The sequence below is a fragment of the Oncorhynchus keta genome, chromosome 12, assembly GCF_023373465.1.
Source record: "Oncorhynchus keta strain PuntledgeMale-10-30-2019 chromosome 12, Oket_V2, whole genome shotgun sequence".
Taxonomy (NCBI): Eukaryota; Metazoa; Chordata; class Actinopteri; order Salmoniformes; family Salmonidae; genus Oncorhynchus; species Oncorhynchus keta.
In genome coordinates, this window is record NC_068432.1 from 10,376,929 (window position 1) to 10,394,576 (window position 17,648).

The 17,648-nt window shown below is 41.8% G+C and overlaps 2 protein-coding genes across 5 annotated transcripts in view; one reads left to right on the forward strand and one right to left on the reverse strand.

Moving 5' to 3' along the window:
* The window catches only part of LOC118390949 (cullin-5-like), a 45,677-nt gene extending 30,290 nt beyond the window's left edge, over window positions 1-15,387 (forward strand). For 2 of the 4 annotated variants that reach the window (XM_035781818.2, XM_035781817.2), the window contains exons 17-19: window positions 11,296-11,414; window positions 14,608-14,734; window positions 14,970-15,387. In XM_035781818.2, coding sequence (XP_035637711.2) covers window positions 11,296-11,414; window positions 14,608-14,734; window positions 14,970-15,164 — 441 coding nt within the window. In that variant the 3' untranslated portion in view covers window positions 15,165-15,387. Of the gene's footprint in view, window positions 1-10,254; window positions 10,291-11,295; window positions 11,415-14,607; window positions 14,735-14,969 lie in introns of those variants that run through there. The other 2 variants (XM_035781820.2, XM_035781821.2) reach the window with 2 other exon arrangements.
* LOC118390955 (glycerophosphodiester phosphodiesterase domain-containing protein 5-like) overlaps window positions 1-17,648 on the reverse strand; it is a 248,573-nt gene that overhangs the window by 59,257 nt on the left and 171,668 nt on the right. The gene's annotated exons all lie outside the window — the stretch shown is intronic.

Below are 17,648 nucleotides of genomic sequence, written 5' to 3' on the forward strand. Positions count from 1 at the left end.
ATATCCTTGCTCTATTCCGGGTGTCTTCCATCCGGGATTTCAGGAAAACCTGTTTTCTATTGATTTGATATGCTACAAATACTGAAACCTCCCTGCAGTTTCCATGTGACCATAACCATTAGTACTTTCTAAAATGTTTTTTGATTGACGTCTAGCTGTGATGGTTTGACCTTATCGGTTCCGCTTTAAATGACGTTCAGCTTATGAAGTCTTCATAAGCACTATGTGTTACAAAGCTATAACTGTATGTCATGCTTCATAAATGTGGCATAACTCACATAATCACCCATGTGACATAACCCAATATGTCAGATATGATCTAAATGTGCTTGATAAAGAGGGGACATATTGTGCTGATGGATGGCATACGCTCTAAAGTGCAGAGGTCTGGTGGACCAACACATCAAATTTAGGTCTTCATTATTGGTTAGGTTTAAAATACAAATTACAGAAATGTGGAGGGTTTAGCCATAATAGCTAACTTTGAATGGTTGATATCCCAGGCTTATGTGCTGTGTGCAATAGCCTGGGGACGACATTACACCAAGAAACACTTACCGTGATGAAAGCCCACAACCTGAAGAACTGGCTTTCTTCTGGAACTAAGTTAATGTTCCTCAGTACACACACGTGCACACAACCTAAACCATGCGGTATTGGGCCCAGCCATGTCTTTGACACATTCACCCACTCCCTCGCTGAAAGATCAGCCGCAAAATGTTGCTACAATTCGTATCAGTTTGTCACCAAGCCCCGTCTCCAGCATGGGAACAGAAGAGGAATACCTGGTGCAGTAGTTAGTCTCAGGTCAGATTACTCAAACATTTTGGTTCTGACACAAACGCAAGCTTTGCAGGTCCATTAACCCATTTAAATACCTACAGTAACCTGTGGATCATGATAACCTTCATAACGCAGCATAACATTTGATGTAGTATCCTGCAATACTTTGTTTGAAGTGAGGCACCTTTGGTCATTCATAACACATACATAAAGGCTTAGTGATCATTTAAGTTTACATCACTAACAGCTAAAACAAATAAACATTAAAGACATATTTAAGCCATACTTTTCCTATTTGTACATTTTAAAAAAAAGCTACAAATACATTAAGTTTCCAAGTACAGCAATGCAATTACATTCAACATTACACAGGGCTGTGAATAGTGTAGCTTGTCCCTGAGCTGGCAGACAATAATTATTGCTCCTCCGCCTGCTGGAGATACTGCATGATGGTTCCAACCTTAAACATAACTACAAACAAAGTTGGCAGGTCTGTTAGGAAATGCCTTTGTCACACCATCTGGATAAGACTGTGCTGCAACACAAACTAAATGGGGAGAGGGGAAACTCCATCCGATTTTGTATTTTTATATTCCTCTTTCACTTAAACATCTAATGTGACGGAGATGTGGCTGTATCTAGGAGGATTTTTAATTCGCTGAGCCTGCTATTTATTTAAAATAATGACAGATTGCATACTGTACAGTAGCTAACTCAACTACTACAAATTACAATAAATAAAGGTTGTGTTTTTCGCTGTCCAGTGGCACCACAAGTGGGCACTGATCATCACATGATCAGCATCTCGTCAACAACACTAAAAGAGTTATTCACGGAATTTCTAAGAATTTTGAAAATAAATGTCCCCTACGTAATAGTAAAGTGTCAACCTGTATTTATTCATGATATATGAAAAATAATTGTCTAAACATTACCAATGATTCATATTTGTTCATCTTTAAGTGACATTTGCATTAAATTAGGTTTTTAAAACATGTTCCAAGGTCACACAAATACCCCCAGTGCGAATCACTGTATATGGAGTACATATGTTTACTGACCGGCTTGATTCGGTCTTATGTTGCAAAATTTGAAATTGTTTCATACATTGGATAAACGTAGAGACTCAACTAGAAAATTGTATTTTATATAGTGCAGTTGAGGAACAATGGGAAAGTAATTTTGCTTTGAAAGTTGATTAACTTGTAACCTCAGGTTTTTGAGAAAATGGCCCTTGAATGTTTTGATGCCTACTGGAGAGCTCATCTTTGTCTACAACCATTCAACATCGTTCACACCCTCTTTAGCCCTGCCCATCTCTTTAACCTCTTGCTCCTACCTGACACGCAGGCGTCCCATCTCGACATCTGGAAATGCAAATGCACTACGCTAAATGCTAATAGCACTCGTTAAAACTCAAACGTTCATTAAAATACACATGCAGGGTATTGAATTAAAGCTACACTCTTTGTGAATCCAGGCAACAAGTCAGATTTTTAAAATGCTTTTCGGCGAAAGCATGAGAAGCTATTATCTGATAGCATGTAACACCCCAAAAGACCCGCAGGGGACGTAAACAAAATAATTAGCATAGTCGGCGCTACACAAAACGCACAAATAAAATGTAAAACATTCATTACCTTTGACCATCTTCTTTGTTGGCACTCCTAGATTTCCCATAAACACTATTGGGTCTTTTTTTCGATTAAATCGGTCCATATATAGCCTAGATATCGATCTATGAAGACTGTGTGATCAACGAAAAAATAGCGTTTTATAACGTAACGTCATTTTTTAAATTAAAAAAGTCGACGATAAACTTTCACAAAACACTTCGAAATACTTTTGTAATGCAACTTTAGGTATTAGTAAACGTTAATAAGCGATCAAATTGATCACGAGGCGATGTATATTCTATAGCTGTACGTTTGGAAATAATGTCCGGGTAAATCTCAACCAAAATATCCGGTCGGAGACCTGAAGAAATGGGCTGTCTCTTGTTCGTTTGACCAAGAAACAAAGCCTAGGCAAATGACAAGACTGTTGACATTGTGTGGAAGCTGTAGGTATTGCAACCTCGGCCCCATTTAATGTGGTTCACCTTTATCAATCGGTTGAAGTGGCGCATGGATATATTTTTCCATTTTCAGTGATTAGATTTTCCTGCACTTTTCGATGAAACGCACGTTCTGTTATAGTCACAGCCGTGATTTAACCAGTTTTATAAACGTCTGAGTGGTTTCTATCCACACATACTAATCATATGCATATACTATATTCCTGGCATGAGTAGCAGGGTGCTGAAATGTTGCGCGATTTTTAACAGAATGTTCGAAAAAGTAGGGGTTAGGAGTAACAGGTTAAGAATTCACATGTGAGGCTATGTACTAAATAATCAAATATTTCAACACTAAAGGCTGGCTTATACTACGCGTGTTTCAATATAATTTGGAGTGCAATAGTGTGCTCTGGGCGTTGTCAGACTGTCCGTTTGTAAATTCAGAGCGCTTCGCTCTGAGCGTTCAGAGTGCACACTGGACGCTCTGGCCGAGGAGTAGAGTTGATCCGATCGTTCTGACCTAACAGCAGTCAAACACCCAAGCTAACTGGCTAACATTGGCTAGCTACCAGACAAATGAGAGAACCAGTCTGACTATTTTATTCACCCTAGCAGAGCTGATTAGGCTGTATGTTATCCAAAGCGATGGTGACTGCAACTGTGCTGCTGGCAAAAATGTAATGTTGCTTTTTTTTTGTGCGAACGTTTACTGACACTGGCCATATTTAGCGGGTTTTGAGAGTTAGTAATTATTCTGCACTCTGGCACACTAAGACTAGAGTTCTCTGAAATCGGAGGAGATGGCCAGAGCGAATTTACCAGCTACGTCTATCGCAGTGACATCATAAGCATTCTATTGAAATAGTTAATTGCATAGTGGAGTCTTGTTTAGACCTAGCTAGCTAAACAATGAAGCATAATCCCAACTCATAGCGTTACTACCCTGCTTGAATCTGCAGGTAGCTAACATTGGGCTATAACTAGCAATGCAAATAGCTCTGAGATATAATATTACAACACAGATAACACACGTGATGTTAGTTAGCCAGTCAGCTAATGTTAGCTAGCTACACTTTAACTTGACTTTCTGACAAAATTAGAACTGTTTAATATCTAAAGAAATTTGCTAGCTAGATTCTCTTACCCTTATACATGGATGAACGCTTCTCCCTCTCTGTCACAGATGCTAAGATAAGGTTGCCCTTAGTTTGAAGATGTAATCTGGAGACTTCTGTGTGTTCTGTTTTCAACTCTGGCTGCATATTTGCAATCAAACGCCTGAATTTTCTCCAGCTCTGATGCACTCTAATTCCACTGATTTCAATACTCGGTCCTCCAGAAACTCCCAAGTGGCGCGGCAGTCTATGGCACTGCATCCCAGTGCTTGAGGTGTCACTACAGACACCCTGGTTCGAATCCAGGCTGTATCACAACCGGACGTGATTGGGAGTCCCATAGGACTGCACACAATTGGCCCAGCTTCGTCCGGGTTTGGCCGGTGTAGGCCGTCATTGTAAATAAGACTGACTTGCCAAGTTAAATAAAAGTGGAGAGCAACACTTATGCAGTTCTTCTACGTGATATCTTTCAAAAAAGCAGCGTTAGAAAGGATTACCTACACATACTGACCTGCTCATATTGTAGGCCGAAGCGTGCTACATGGCAGACCAATCCAAACTCATCTCTCGACATGTCCAGCCCACTCATCATCTCAGCCAATTATGGTTAGCGGGAAGGTTGCCGGCTTTTTCCAACTAGGCTCGTAATTTAACAATTTTCGTATTTACAGATGGCATACACGTTTGTTTTTAAGGCACATGAAAGTTAATGCAGAATGCATTTCTGACAAACGCAATTTAATAAAAATAAAACTTTACCTTCAAATGGCACTCCTGTGAAGTAGTGACTTGCGACGTACGCCTACTTTGCTGAAACAAGTCACATATTGGCTTAGATACTATTTTACTTCCTATTTTGTGATATTTGCATTGTTTGCTCTATAACCCATTCATTCATACACCACCGTGATATACACACAGTGGAGGAATACATTCAAATACGTTTGTTTCATCACAAAACAGGAAAGCAACATCTGTCCGGTGAAGAGCAAGAACTATTCTGTGTGCTGCTGTAAAAGTATTGTATGTAATACTCAGTCTGTAGAATGTGTATATGGTGTAATTTCACGGGGCTCTGAATAATACAGCGTGTTGCTGGCCTTTTACCCCACACATTCCATTGGCTGCCACAATGCGAATCCCTGTATTTGGAATACATAATCATCACGTGGCTTACTGCACTACAGAAAACCCGCTAACCAAACAGCGGAGGGCATGCTCACTGAATTAAGGGCAACTACACCCCAAACATTTTCCCCAGACTTCAAAAGTCATTCCCTGATGTGGTTTAAGCATTCTTGTGAACATAGAATTCAAATTGTTTTATTATTTAGTTTGATAAAAAAATAAATACCGGTACATGTGGGAAATCCGAAACTTGGAAAAAATAAACAGAGAACTGAGTTTGTGGGGGGAAAACCAAAGTAGGCAAAAAATAACTAACTACTATGTTTTTTGCAGTGCATGACTGCACTTCAGAGTGTTTTGGTGAAGGTTGAGGTCAGGTCCAATATTGACTATGCACCAAAGCGGTTAGGCCATCCTATACTGAACAAATATATAAACGCAACATGTAATGGGTTGGTTTCATGAGCTGAAATAAAAGATTCCAGAAATGCTCCCTATGCACAAAAAGCTTACTAATCTAAAATGTTGTGCACAAATTTGTTTACATCCCTGTTATTGAGCTGTCCTTTGCCAAGATAATCCATCCACCTGACAGTTGTAGCATATTAAGAAGCTGATTAAACAGCATGATCATTACACAGGTGCACCTTGTGCTGGGTACAATAAAAGGCCACTCTAAAATGTGTGGTTTTGTCACACAACACAATGTCACAGATGTCTTGAGGGAGTGTGCATTTGGCATGCTGACTGCAGGAATGTCCACCAGAGCTGTTGCCAGATAATTGAATGTTCATTTCTCTACCATAAGCCACCTCCCACGTTTTCAAGAATTTGGCAGTATGTCTAACTGGCCTCGCAACCGCAGACCATGTGTAACCAGCCCAGGACCTCCACATCCGGCTTATTCACCTGCGGGATGGTCTGAGACCAGCCACCCGGACAGCTGACGAAATTGTGGTTTTGCACAAACTAAGAATTTCTGCACAAACTGTAACAAACCGTCTCAGGGAAGCTCATCTGCGTGCTCATCGTCCTCACCAGGGTCTTGACCTGACTGCAGTTCGGCGTTGTAACCGACTTAAGTTGGCAAATTCCCACCTTCGATGGCCACTGGCAAGCTGGAGAAATGTGTTTTTCACGGATTCATTCTGGTTTCAACTGTGCCGGGCAGACTGCGTGTATGGCGATGTGGGCGAGCGGTTTGCTGATGTGAACAGAGTGCCCCATGGTGGCAGTAAGGTTATGGTATTTGAAGGCATACGCTTTGGACATCAAACACCATTGTAATTTATCAATGGCAATTTGAATGCACAAATATAGTGACGAGATCCTGAGGCCCATTGTCGTGCCATTCATCCGCCACCATTACCTCATGTTTAAGCATGATAATGCACGGCTGAAAATGTCCTAGTTCTTCCATGGCCTGCATACTCAGCAGCAATGTTCCCTCTCTTTTAGTCACTGAGCAAATTTCAAGTCTGTTGAGCGCTAACTTGAACATTTGTGAAAATTCTGTGCAACTTCCAGTGCACGTTTGCTATGAACTCTGAGGCTGTACTTGATATACGTTTGTTTTAACAGTGGCCATTTGATCATGCACTGCTCAAAAAAATAAAGGGAACACTTAAACAACACAATGTAACTCCAAGTCAATCACACTTCTGTGAAATCAAACTGTCCACTTAGGAAGCAACACTGATTGACAATAAATTTTACATGCTGTTGTGCAAATGGAATAGACAACAGGTGGAAATTATAGGCAATTAGCAAGACACCCCCAATAAAGGAGTGGTTCTGCAGGTGGTGACCACAGACAACTTCTCAGTTCCTATGCTTCCTGGCTGATGTTTTGGTCACTTTTGAATGCTGGCGGTGCTTTCACAGTAGTGGTAGCATGAGACTGAGTCTACAACCCACACAAGTGGCTCAGGTAGTGCAGCTCATCCAGGATTGCACATCAATGCGAGCTGTGGCAAGAAGGTTTGCTGTGTCTGTCAGCGTGGTGTCCAGAGCATGGAGGCGCTACCAGGAGACAGGCCAGTACATCAGGAGACGTGGAGGAGGCCATAGGAGGGCAACAACCCAGCAGCAGGACCGCTACCTCCGCCTTTGTGCAAGGAGGAGCACTGCCAGAGCCCTGCAAAATGACCTCCAGCAGTCTGTCTGCTCAAACGGTCAGAAACAGACTCCATGAGGGTGGTATGAGGGCCCGACCTCCACAGGTGGGGGTTGTGCTTACAGCCCAACACCGTGCAGGACGTTTGGCATTTGCCAGAGAACACCAAGATTGGCAAATTCGCCACTGGCGCCCTGTGCTCTTCACAGATGAAAGCAGGTGCACACTGTCACGTGCTCAGAGTCTGGAGACGCCGTGGAGAACGTTCTGCTGCCTGAAACATCCTCCAACATGACCAGTTTGGCGGTGGGTCAGTCATGGTGTGGGGTGGCATTTCTTTGGGGGGCCGCACAGCCCTCCATGTGCTCGACTGAGGTAGCCTGACTGCCATTAGGTACCGAGATGAGATCCTCAGACCCCTTGTGAGACCATATGCTGGTGCGGTTGTCCCTGGGTTCCTCCTAATGCAAGACAATGCTAGACCTCATGTGGCTGGAGTGTCAGCAGTTCCTGCAAGAGGAAGGCATTGATGCTATGGACTGGCCCGCTCGTTCCCCAGACCTGAATCCAATTGAGCACATCTGGGACATCATGTCTCGCTCCATCCACCAACGCCACGTTGCACCACAGACTGTCCAGGAGTTGGCGGATGCTTTCGTCCAGGTCTGGGAGGAGATCCCTCAGGAGACCATCCGCCACCTCATCAGGAGCATGCCCAAGCGTTGTAGGGAGGTCATACAGGCACGTGGAGGCCACACACACTACTGAGCCTCATTTTAACTTGTTTTAAGGACATTACATCAAAGTTGGATCAGCCTGTAGTGTGGTTTTCCACTTTAATTTTGAGTGTGACTCCAAATCCAGACCTCCATGGGTTGATAAATTTGATTTCCATTGATCATTTTTGTGTGATTTTCTTGTCGGCACATTCAACTATGTAAAGAAAAAAGTATTTAATAAGTATATTTCATTCATTCAGATCTAGGATGTGTTATTTTTGTGTTCCCTTTATTTTTTTGAGCAGTGTATTATAGGCCTACCATAAATGCATCCCGTAACATTTTCACATGGAAATAGCTGTTCTATCATTCAGTCTACAGTTGCAGCCAATGTGTAGTGTTTAATGTATGCCTACATTCTGTGAGACTTTTGGGGGGAAAAATAAAACATGGAGGGCTTGACATAAACAGGTTAATCTTCTTGTCCTTCAGACAAGGAGGTGACCGACAATGTTGTGGTGTTTGATGCAAGAAACCACTTTACAAAATAAAATGCAATATTATTCATACCATTTATTACAGAGAATCAGACAAATTATGCTACCTTCTGCCTATTGGCTACTTAGCTTTTTAAAGTTTGTCTCAAAATGTCCCTTTAAGACAAAATAAAATGCTCTCTTGATTTGCTTTTCTAGAAAATGTACATATTTTGTGCTCTTGTAGGAAGCAATCACTTACCTATTGCTGACTACAAAGTATCTATAATTGGGCTAGTAGCTCAATAACTAGCAAAGGACATGAACAAAATGTGCACACGTGGCTACATGGAGCTCTTGCGTTTATCTCAAAACAAGCGCTTCTACTCACAACCGCTCATGTTGTAAACACAGTCCAGTTAAAAGTAAATGGCACATATCCATATATGGCAGTGGTCTATTTGGATATAGGCCTACTGCAGCTCTGATCGTTTAGGCTGCACTGGTCTGTATAGAGTACGGACTGTGTAGTGCGTGTCAATGCAATAGAATCCTACTCTGATGCGTTCTGGCTACAACAAAATCTCTTACATAGTTCTTGGTTTCGGTATGTTGCATTGAAAGTGGCTAATATTGTGTTGATTCGATCACAATTGCTATAGTAAATGGAAATGAAAGATAGTGTTAGCAAGGGAAACAAGCTGATCTACCTCATATTTTGTTTTAAACATGACTTGAAAAACAAAAGCCTATGCAACATTAACAAATAACATTATTTGTTTTTAAATTGGTCACATGCGCCGAATACAACAGGTGTTAGTTAACCTTACAGTGAAATGCTTACTTATAAGCCCCTAACCAACCATGCAGTTAAGAGAAATGCCTAAATATAAAAGTAACAAACAATTAAAGAGCAGCAGTAAAATAACAATAGTGAGTTAGCTTACTGCACAAACCTCATTGCTACAGTAATATATGTGCCCAATACATTATCACAGCATATTGGCTTTGCTACTAATACATTGTTGTTCGAGACACTTAAAAATATATATATATTTCAACATTTCAGGTAGGCTATATGATCACACCGGTAATAGATCCATTGTTATATTACTTGTGAAGCACAGCTGAGTGAGCATACATTTTAAATAGTTTTTATTTTACTGGACTGACGGTATCTGCATCTGATGGTCAGTCACTGCGGAGGGAGAGAGCAGCAGACTGAGGGTCCGCCTCTCAGCATCCCTCCTTTCTCCCTTATCTCCACTGACACTGACTAAAAAGGGACACTGTCTTCAAGCTGATGGGGCAACTCGAGTCGCACCGCATTATTTCTGCCTCATGCACAAATTCATGTTGTTCCTATGAACAGATAAAATGAGAAATTCCTCTAAAGACCCAAGCCACTAATGATAAAACTTGCCTATAGATACACATTCATTACTGCTGCAGTACTTGTTGTAGCGCTGAGTGAAAATAGGATATACACTGATTTTATGTCTTATAATAGTGTTGAATACAAAGTAATGACAGTGCTGAACTTAAACATGAACTCATAAAAACAGCATCTCATCTCAGTATCTTTGCTGTAGCTTGCTTTTATGCATGCTACGTTACTGCGGACACGGTCATTTGAGCTATCTGATTGGCCAGCAGTAGGCCTATAGTGCACTTGATTTGCTCTCTAGGCCCGCCGGGAAGGCAGAGTTTGTACCTTCAGACACATGAAATTGTTCAAAATGGCAACAGTTCGCCTACCCAGCTGAATTGTGTGCACCTACCGCCAACAGGCCGAGACAAATACTGCTTTATCGCTTTTACATTTTTTATTATAATTGTATTTCTTTTTTTCCAGAAATGCTTGGCGATCGAATAGGAATGATCACGATCGACCGGTTGGTGACCACTGCTCTAGAAAGTTGAGTGAAGTTCAATCTCGTGCTTCTCTCTGCGGGCTGATATTTCTGCTCGGCAGTCTCTGGGAGTTGTTCGGCAGTCTCTGGGAGTTGCTCGGCAGTCTCTGGGAGTTGCTCGGCAGTCTCTGGGAGTTGCTCGGCAGTCTCTGGGAGTTGCTCGGCAGTCTCTGGGAGTTGCTCGGCAGTCTCTGGGAGTTGCTCGGCAGTCTCTGGGAGTTGCGCGGCAGCTTAGAAGGAACATTGCTCACCAGACATGTCACCATTGAGTTTGTTTGGGATGCTCTGGATCAACATGTACGACGGCGTGTTCCCGCCAATAGCAAGTAACTTCTCAGTCATTAAAGAGGAGTGGGACAACATTCCACAGGCCACAATCAACAGCCTGACCGACTCCATGCAAAGGAGATGTTTCACTGCTTGAGGCAAATGGTGGTCACACCAGATACTGCATGGTTTTCTGATCCACTACTTTAAAAAAAAAAAAATTTTAAAAGGTATCTCTGTAAGCGACAGATGCATATCTATATTCACAGACACGTGAAATCCATAGATTAGGGCCAAATGAATTTATTTCAATTGACTGATTTCCTTCTGAACTATAACTCAGTAAAATCTTGTTTCATGTTTATTTTTGTTCAGTGTAGAAATGTTTTAAAGTAATGTAATATAAGACCTTTAATCGGTTCTTATTCCACCCTTTTATAAAGCACAGGTTTGTCATATTTGACAGTGGGTTGTCACATTTGAAATCGGTAGTTATGCCACATTTATGAATCCTTTTTAAAGCATAGATGAAGCCTTTAAAATGTTCATTTCATTTACAGTGGGCTCCTGTTAACTCTCAATCTCTATGCTCCTCACAGCTACAAAACAAATATGCACTCATTTAAGTTTACTCTAGTCTCTCCTTCTCTCCTTCCTTCCATCTCTCCTTTTTTCTCCCTTTTTCTTCTCCCTCCCTCTCTCTCCTTTTCCTTCAGTCCCTGGTAGCGTTCCCCAAGCTAAAGCGGCAGGTGTTGTCCTACGACCCAGTGGTGGGTTCGCCCAAAGACTTTGCAGAGGGCACCCTCTTCTATGTCAATCAGGAGTTTTCACTAATGTAAGTGTTCCCTAATGTGTGACCAGATGGGGTTTGCAACCCGGCTCTCCACCGTCACAGAGTTGGCTCTCTGGGCTAGCTTTACTTACATTGCCTTCAGGAAGTATTCATACCCGTTGACTTATTGTACATGTTGTTGTTACATCCTGTATTCAAAATGGATTAAAAATACCCCATAATTGCAACAACAAAAAAATTAAATAAAAAAAAATTGAAATGTTAGTACATTTACTGCAAATTAAATACAGATCTCATTTACACCAGTATTCACACCCCTGAGTCAATTGTTAGAATCATCTTTGGCAGCGACTACAGCTGTGAGTCTTTTTGGGTCTAAGAGATTTGCACACCTTTATTGTACAATATTTGCACATGATTGTTTTTCTAAATGCTTCAAGCTCTGTCAATTTGGTTGTCGATCATTGCTAGACAGCCATTTTCAATACTTGCCATAGACTTTCCAGACGATTTTAAGTTAGAACTGTAACTAGGAAACTCCGGAGCATTCAATATTGTCTTGGTAAGCAACTCCAGTGTAGATTTGGCCTTGTGGTTTAGGTTATTGTCCTGCTTAAGGGTTTGTCTGAGTATCTTTTGGAAAGCCGACAACCCGGTTTTCTTCTAGGATTTTGCCTGTGCTTAGCTCTATTCCGTTTCTTTTAACCCTAAAAAAAACCTCCTTAGTCCTTGCCGATGACAAGCCTGCCATAACATGATGCAGCCACCACCATGCTTGAAAATATGAATATTCTTTACAGTTTTACTTCAGTGACTTATTGGAAACAGGATGCATGTTTTGGAATATTTGTTTTCTATAGACTTCCTTTTCACTCTTGATTTAGGTTAGTATTGTGCACTAACTACAATGTTGATCCATCCTCAGTTTTCTATCACACTCATTAGTCACCATTGGCCTCATCAAATTTTATTGGTCACATATTTAGCATATGTTATTGCGGGTGTAGGGGAACGCTTGTTTTCCTAGCTCCAACAGTGCAGTAGTATCTAACAAATTATAAGGCCTTTTAAGTGTTTCTTATACCACCCTTTATAAAGCACAGGTGTGTGTCATGGTGAAATCACTGAGCGGTTTCCTTCCTCTCTGGCAGCTGAGTTAGGAAGGATGCCTGTATCATTCTAGTGACTTAGGTGTATTGATACACCATCCAAAGTCTAATTAATTACTTCACCATGCTCAAAGGGATATTCAATGTCTGCTTTTTTATTTTTACCCATCTACGAATAGGTGCCCTTTGCGAGGCATTGAAAAACCTTCCTGATCTTTGTGGTTGAATCTGTTTGAAATTCACTGCTCAACTCAGGGACTTAACAGATAATTGTATGTGTGGGGTACAGAGATGAAGTAGTCATTGAAAAATCACACAGTGAGTCCATGCAACTTATTATGTGACCTGTTAAGCACATTTTTACTCCTGAAGTTTAGGCTTGCCATAACAATATGAATACTAATCGACTCAACACATTTTTCTAAATACATAATTCCACTTTGACATTATTGGGTTTTATCTGTAGGCCAGTGACCCACAATCTAATTTGAATCGTTTTGAAATTCCGTTACTCAACAATGTGGAAAAGTCAAGGGGTGTGAATACTTCCTGAATGCACTGTATCTTACAGGTTGAATTTTTAGACTTGGAGGTTGTCCTGTATCATCTAACTCGGCAAAAAAAGAATGTCCCTTTTAATTCGTAAAAATCCAAACAACTTCACAGATCTTCATTGTAAAGGTTTAAACACTATTTCCCATGCTTGTTCAATGAACCATAAACAATTAATGAACATGCACCTGTAAAACGGTCGTTAAAATGCTTACAGATGGCAGGCAACTAAGGTCACAGTTATGAAAACTTAGGACACTAAAGAGGCCTTTCTACTGACTTGGAAAAACACCAAAAGAAAGATGCCCAAGGTCCCTGCTCATCTGCGTGAACGTGCCTTAGGCATGCTGCAAGGAGGTATGAGGACTGCAGATGTGACCAGGGCAATAAATTGTGATGTCCGTACTGTGAGACGCCTAAGACAGCGCTACAGGATGGACAGCTGATCGTCTTCGCATTGGCAGACCCACCTGTAACAACACCTGCACAGGATCGGTACATCCGAACATCACACCTGCGGGACAGGTACAGGATGGCAACAACAACTGCCCGAGTTACAACAGGAACACACAATCCCTCCATCAGTGCTCAGATTGTCCGCAATAGGTTGAGAAAGGCTGGACTGAGGGCTTGTAGGCCTGTTGTAAGGCATATCCTCACCAGACATCACCGGCAACAACGTCGCCTATGGGCACGAACCCACCATCGCTGGACCAGACAGGACAGGCACAAAGTGCTCTTCACTGACGAGTCGCAGTTTTGTCTCACATGGGGTGATGGTCGGATTCGCGTTTATCGTTGAAGGAATGAGCGTTACACCGAGGCCTGTACTCTGGAGTGGGATCGATTTGGAGGTGGAGAGTCATGGTCATGGTCTGGGTCGGTGTGTCACAGCATCATCGGACTGAGCTTGTTGTCATTGTAGGCAATCTCAACGCTGTGCGTTACAGGGAAGACATCCTCCTCCCTCATGTGGTACCCTTCCTGCAGGCTCATCCTGACATGACCCTCCAGCATGACAATGCCACCAGCCATACTGCTCGTTCTGTACATGATTTCCTGCAAGGCAGGAATGTTAGTGTTCTGCCATGGCCAGTGAAGAGCCCGGATCTCAATCCCATTGAGCACATCTGGGACCTGAGGATTGGAGGGTGAGGGCTACGGCCATTCCCCCCTGATATGTCCGGGAACTTGCAGGTGCCTTTCAAGAGTTGGGTAACATCTCACAGCAAGAACTGGCAAATCTGGTGCAGTCCATGAGGAGGAGATGCACTGCAGTACTTAATGCAGCTGGTGGCCACACCAGATACTGTTACTTTTGATTCCCCCCCCTTTGTTCAGGGACACATTATTCCATTTATGTTAGTCACATGTCTGTGGAACTTGTTCAGTTTGTCTCAGTTGTTGAACCTTCTTATGTTCATACAAATATTTACATATGCTAAGTTTGCTGAAAATAAACAGTTGACAGTGAGAGGACGTTTATTTTTTTGCTGAGTTTAGTATGTGGCACAAAAAAGGCCCAGTAGTACCACCTCTAAATGTTGTGTGTGTGTGTGTGTGTGTGTGTCCAGAAAAAACTCCAAGGTCCAAAAAAAAAGGGGGAAGATTAACCTAATTGGCCGGCTTCAGCTCACCACAGAGCGAATGAGGGAGGAGGAGAACGAGGGAATCGTCCAGCTCAGGATATTGAGAACACAGGTACTGTATAAGGGCTTCCCCATTTAAAGGTCATTGCAAATAAGATTTTTTGATTTCACATCCTTGTCTCTTTCTCAAAGCACATTGAGGCAGAAGATCTGCGGTTTCTCCCCTTGGCTCTTCTCCTACAATGCATTTTGAGAAAGCGGCAAGGACGGAGGATGCAAGGTATCAAGGGAATACAGTACAATTGAGATTCACCCTCTCTTTCTTCTCCTGGTCTCTCCCTTTCCAGGAGGCCATCATCCAAATCATGAAGATGCGCAAGCGGATCACGAACGCCCAGCTGCAGACAGAGCTGGTCGAGATCCTCAAAAACATGTTCCTACCTCAAAAGAAGATGATCAAGGAGCAGATGGAGTGGCTCATTGAGCACAAGTACATCAAGCGGGACGAGACGGATCTCAACACCTTCATCTACATGGCGTAACGGTGGTGATGACGTATAACGGTGGTTCTTCAGGCCTGATGGACAATAAAATATTTCCAGGCCTGATGGACAATAAAACATTTCCAGGCCTGACCGTCTTAGAGAAAAATAACATCTTTGCATCGTGGGGTTTCAACCCTGATGGACAATAACAATATTTTCAAGTTGACCTTTGATAATTTGTTTATCTATTCATGTGGGGAAATAAAGACTTGATTTAGGACAGAGTTACAGAAATGTATAAAAGGAGGAGTTTGTGTGGGGAAATGTAAGGGTAAAAAAGAAATGAGTTTGAGCTTCTCAGCAGGAGTCCACACCCACCGAGTGTCAGTCATCGGTTTTGTCTAAGAGGCATTTCCTTGTCTGTAGACAGGACGTGGATGGTGGTTGTGAAGGTTTGTCTCTGTTAATGTGGCGTTCGCCTTACTGTCAACCAACCACCACACAGACTGCACCACCATCCATAGACTACCCCACCACTATTGGAGTGGCGATGGTTGTTAGGTCTCTCTAATGACATGGAAGGAAGAACGGTAGGAGGTCTGTTTTCCTCCATATCTACAGTCCCAAGTTTTGTGCCTGGCCAACACTAGTCGCCGGATCTCTTCAACAGAACAAGCTGTGTCCTCTGGCAACTGTCTGAGCCAAGCTGTCGGCCATGTTTTTGTTTGTGGTGAAGAACAAAGAATTAATGCCGCATTCACGTGCTAGTCGGAACTAGGAAACCCTGAATCATTCGACTAACTAGTTATATATGTGCTGCGTTCAGCAAGTCGAAATTTCAGAGTTTCTTAGTTCCGACTAGCATGTGAACACTGCATTAAAACGTGACGTTGTTCCTGGACTTTCCTGGACCTAGACTAACATTAGTCCCAGATATTTTTTAATATTCTCAATGGAGAATCTTCATTGAAAGTGCACTTTATTCCAGAACTAGGTTTAATCTGGGTTGGGGAAACTGGCTCCACAGTATATATTGTAATTCAGAAATGTTCACAATGACATACATTTTCTGTTTTGACTGATTTTAAAGTGCAGACTGTTTGCTTTAATTTGAGGGTATGTTCATCCATATTGGGTGAACCATTTAGAAAATACATTTAAAGTAGTAGTCAACAGTATTTGGTCCCATATTTTTAGCACACCGTGACTACAAATTGTTGGATGCAATTGCAGTTTGTTTTGGTTGTGTTTTAGATTATATTGTGCCAAGTAGAAAGCCATTATTAACATTTACATTTACATTTAAGTCATTTAGCAGACGCTCTTATCCAGAGCGACTTACAAATTGGTGCATTCACCTTATGACATCCAGTGGAACAGCCACTTTACAATAGTGCATCTAAATCTTTTAAGGGGGGTGAGAAGGATTACTTTATCCTATCCTAGGTATTCCTTAAAGAGGTGGGGTTTCAGGTGTCTCCGGAAGGTGGTGATTGACTCCGCTGTCCTGGCGTCGTGAGGGAGTGTGTCCCACCATTGGGGAGCCAGAGCAGCGAACAGTTTTGACTGGGCTGAGCGGGAACTGTAATTATTTACCATGCATTGTCATTTTGGAGTCACTTCTTTTGTGAATGTTTCTAAACACTTCTACATTTAACGTGGATGCAGATAATAATAAATTAATCATAAATAATAATTGAGAAAGAGGCACCATTTTTTGTCCAAATACTTTTTGTTCTTCTTTAATGTGGTGACTATGTACAAAAAGTGATGTAATTTCTGAGCGGTTTACCCAATATGGATGAAATTACCCTCAAATCTGATAGCCTGCACTTTAACCTCATAGTCATTGTATCATTTCAAATGCTGGAGTACAGATCCAAAACATGTCAATGTCCAAATACTGTGTATAACCTTCTCTATACATGGTTCTGATGGTAACTACTACAGTACAGAGCTAAAGGAGTGTACAGAAATGTAATGAAATGATGAAATAAACAGCACCTTATTAAAAAAAATATGACCGTCAAAATCAACGTTGTCATTCGACCCTGGGCTACTTCCCAAAGCAGGAAAAAGGTGCAAAACATTTTCTAGCACATGTCCATTGCTAGGCGGCATTAAACTTCGGGAATTCTGATTCCGTCGCTGTCATTTTAAATGGTGCTAAATCTCTGTTGGGGTTACAGCTGGTTTGTAAAGAATGCTGATGTTGAGTATGGCCTGGTGGGTGAACGAATCAAATAAATTGTGTCATGCTCATTGCAAGTTTATTTATTTAGGAATTTGTCAAATGGAGTCCTTTTGAAAAGATTTTTGAAAGTTATTGTTAACTCATGTGGAGCCAATTTCCCCACCCCAGATTAAACCTAGTTCTGGAATAAAGTGCACTTTCAATGAAGATTCTCCATTGAGAATATTTTTTAAACAATCTAGGACTAATGTTAGTCTGGGTCCGGGAAAGTCCAGGAACGACGTCACGTTTTAATGCAGTGTTCGCATGCCAGTCGGAACTAAGAAACTTACATTTCGACTTGCTTA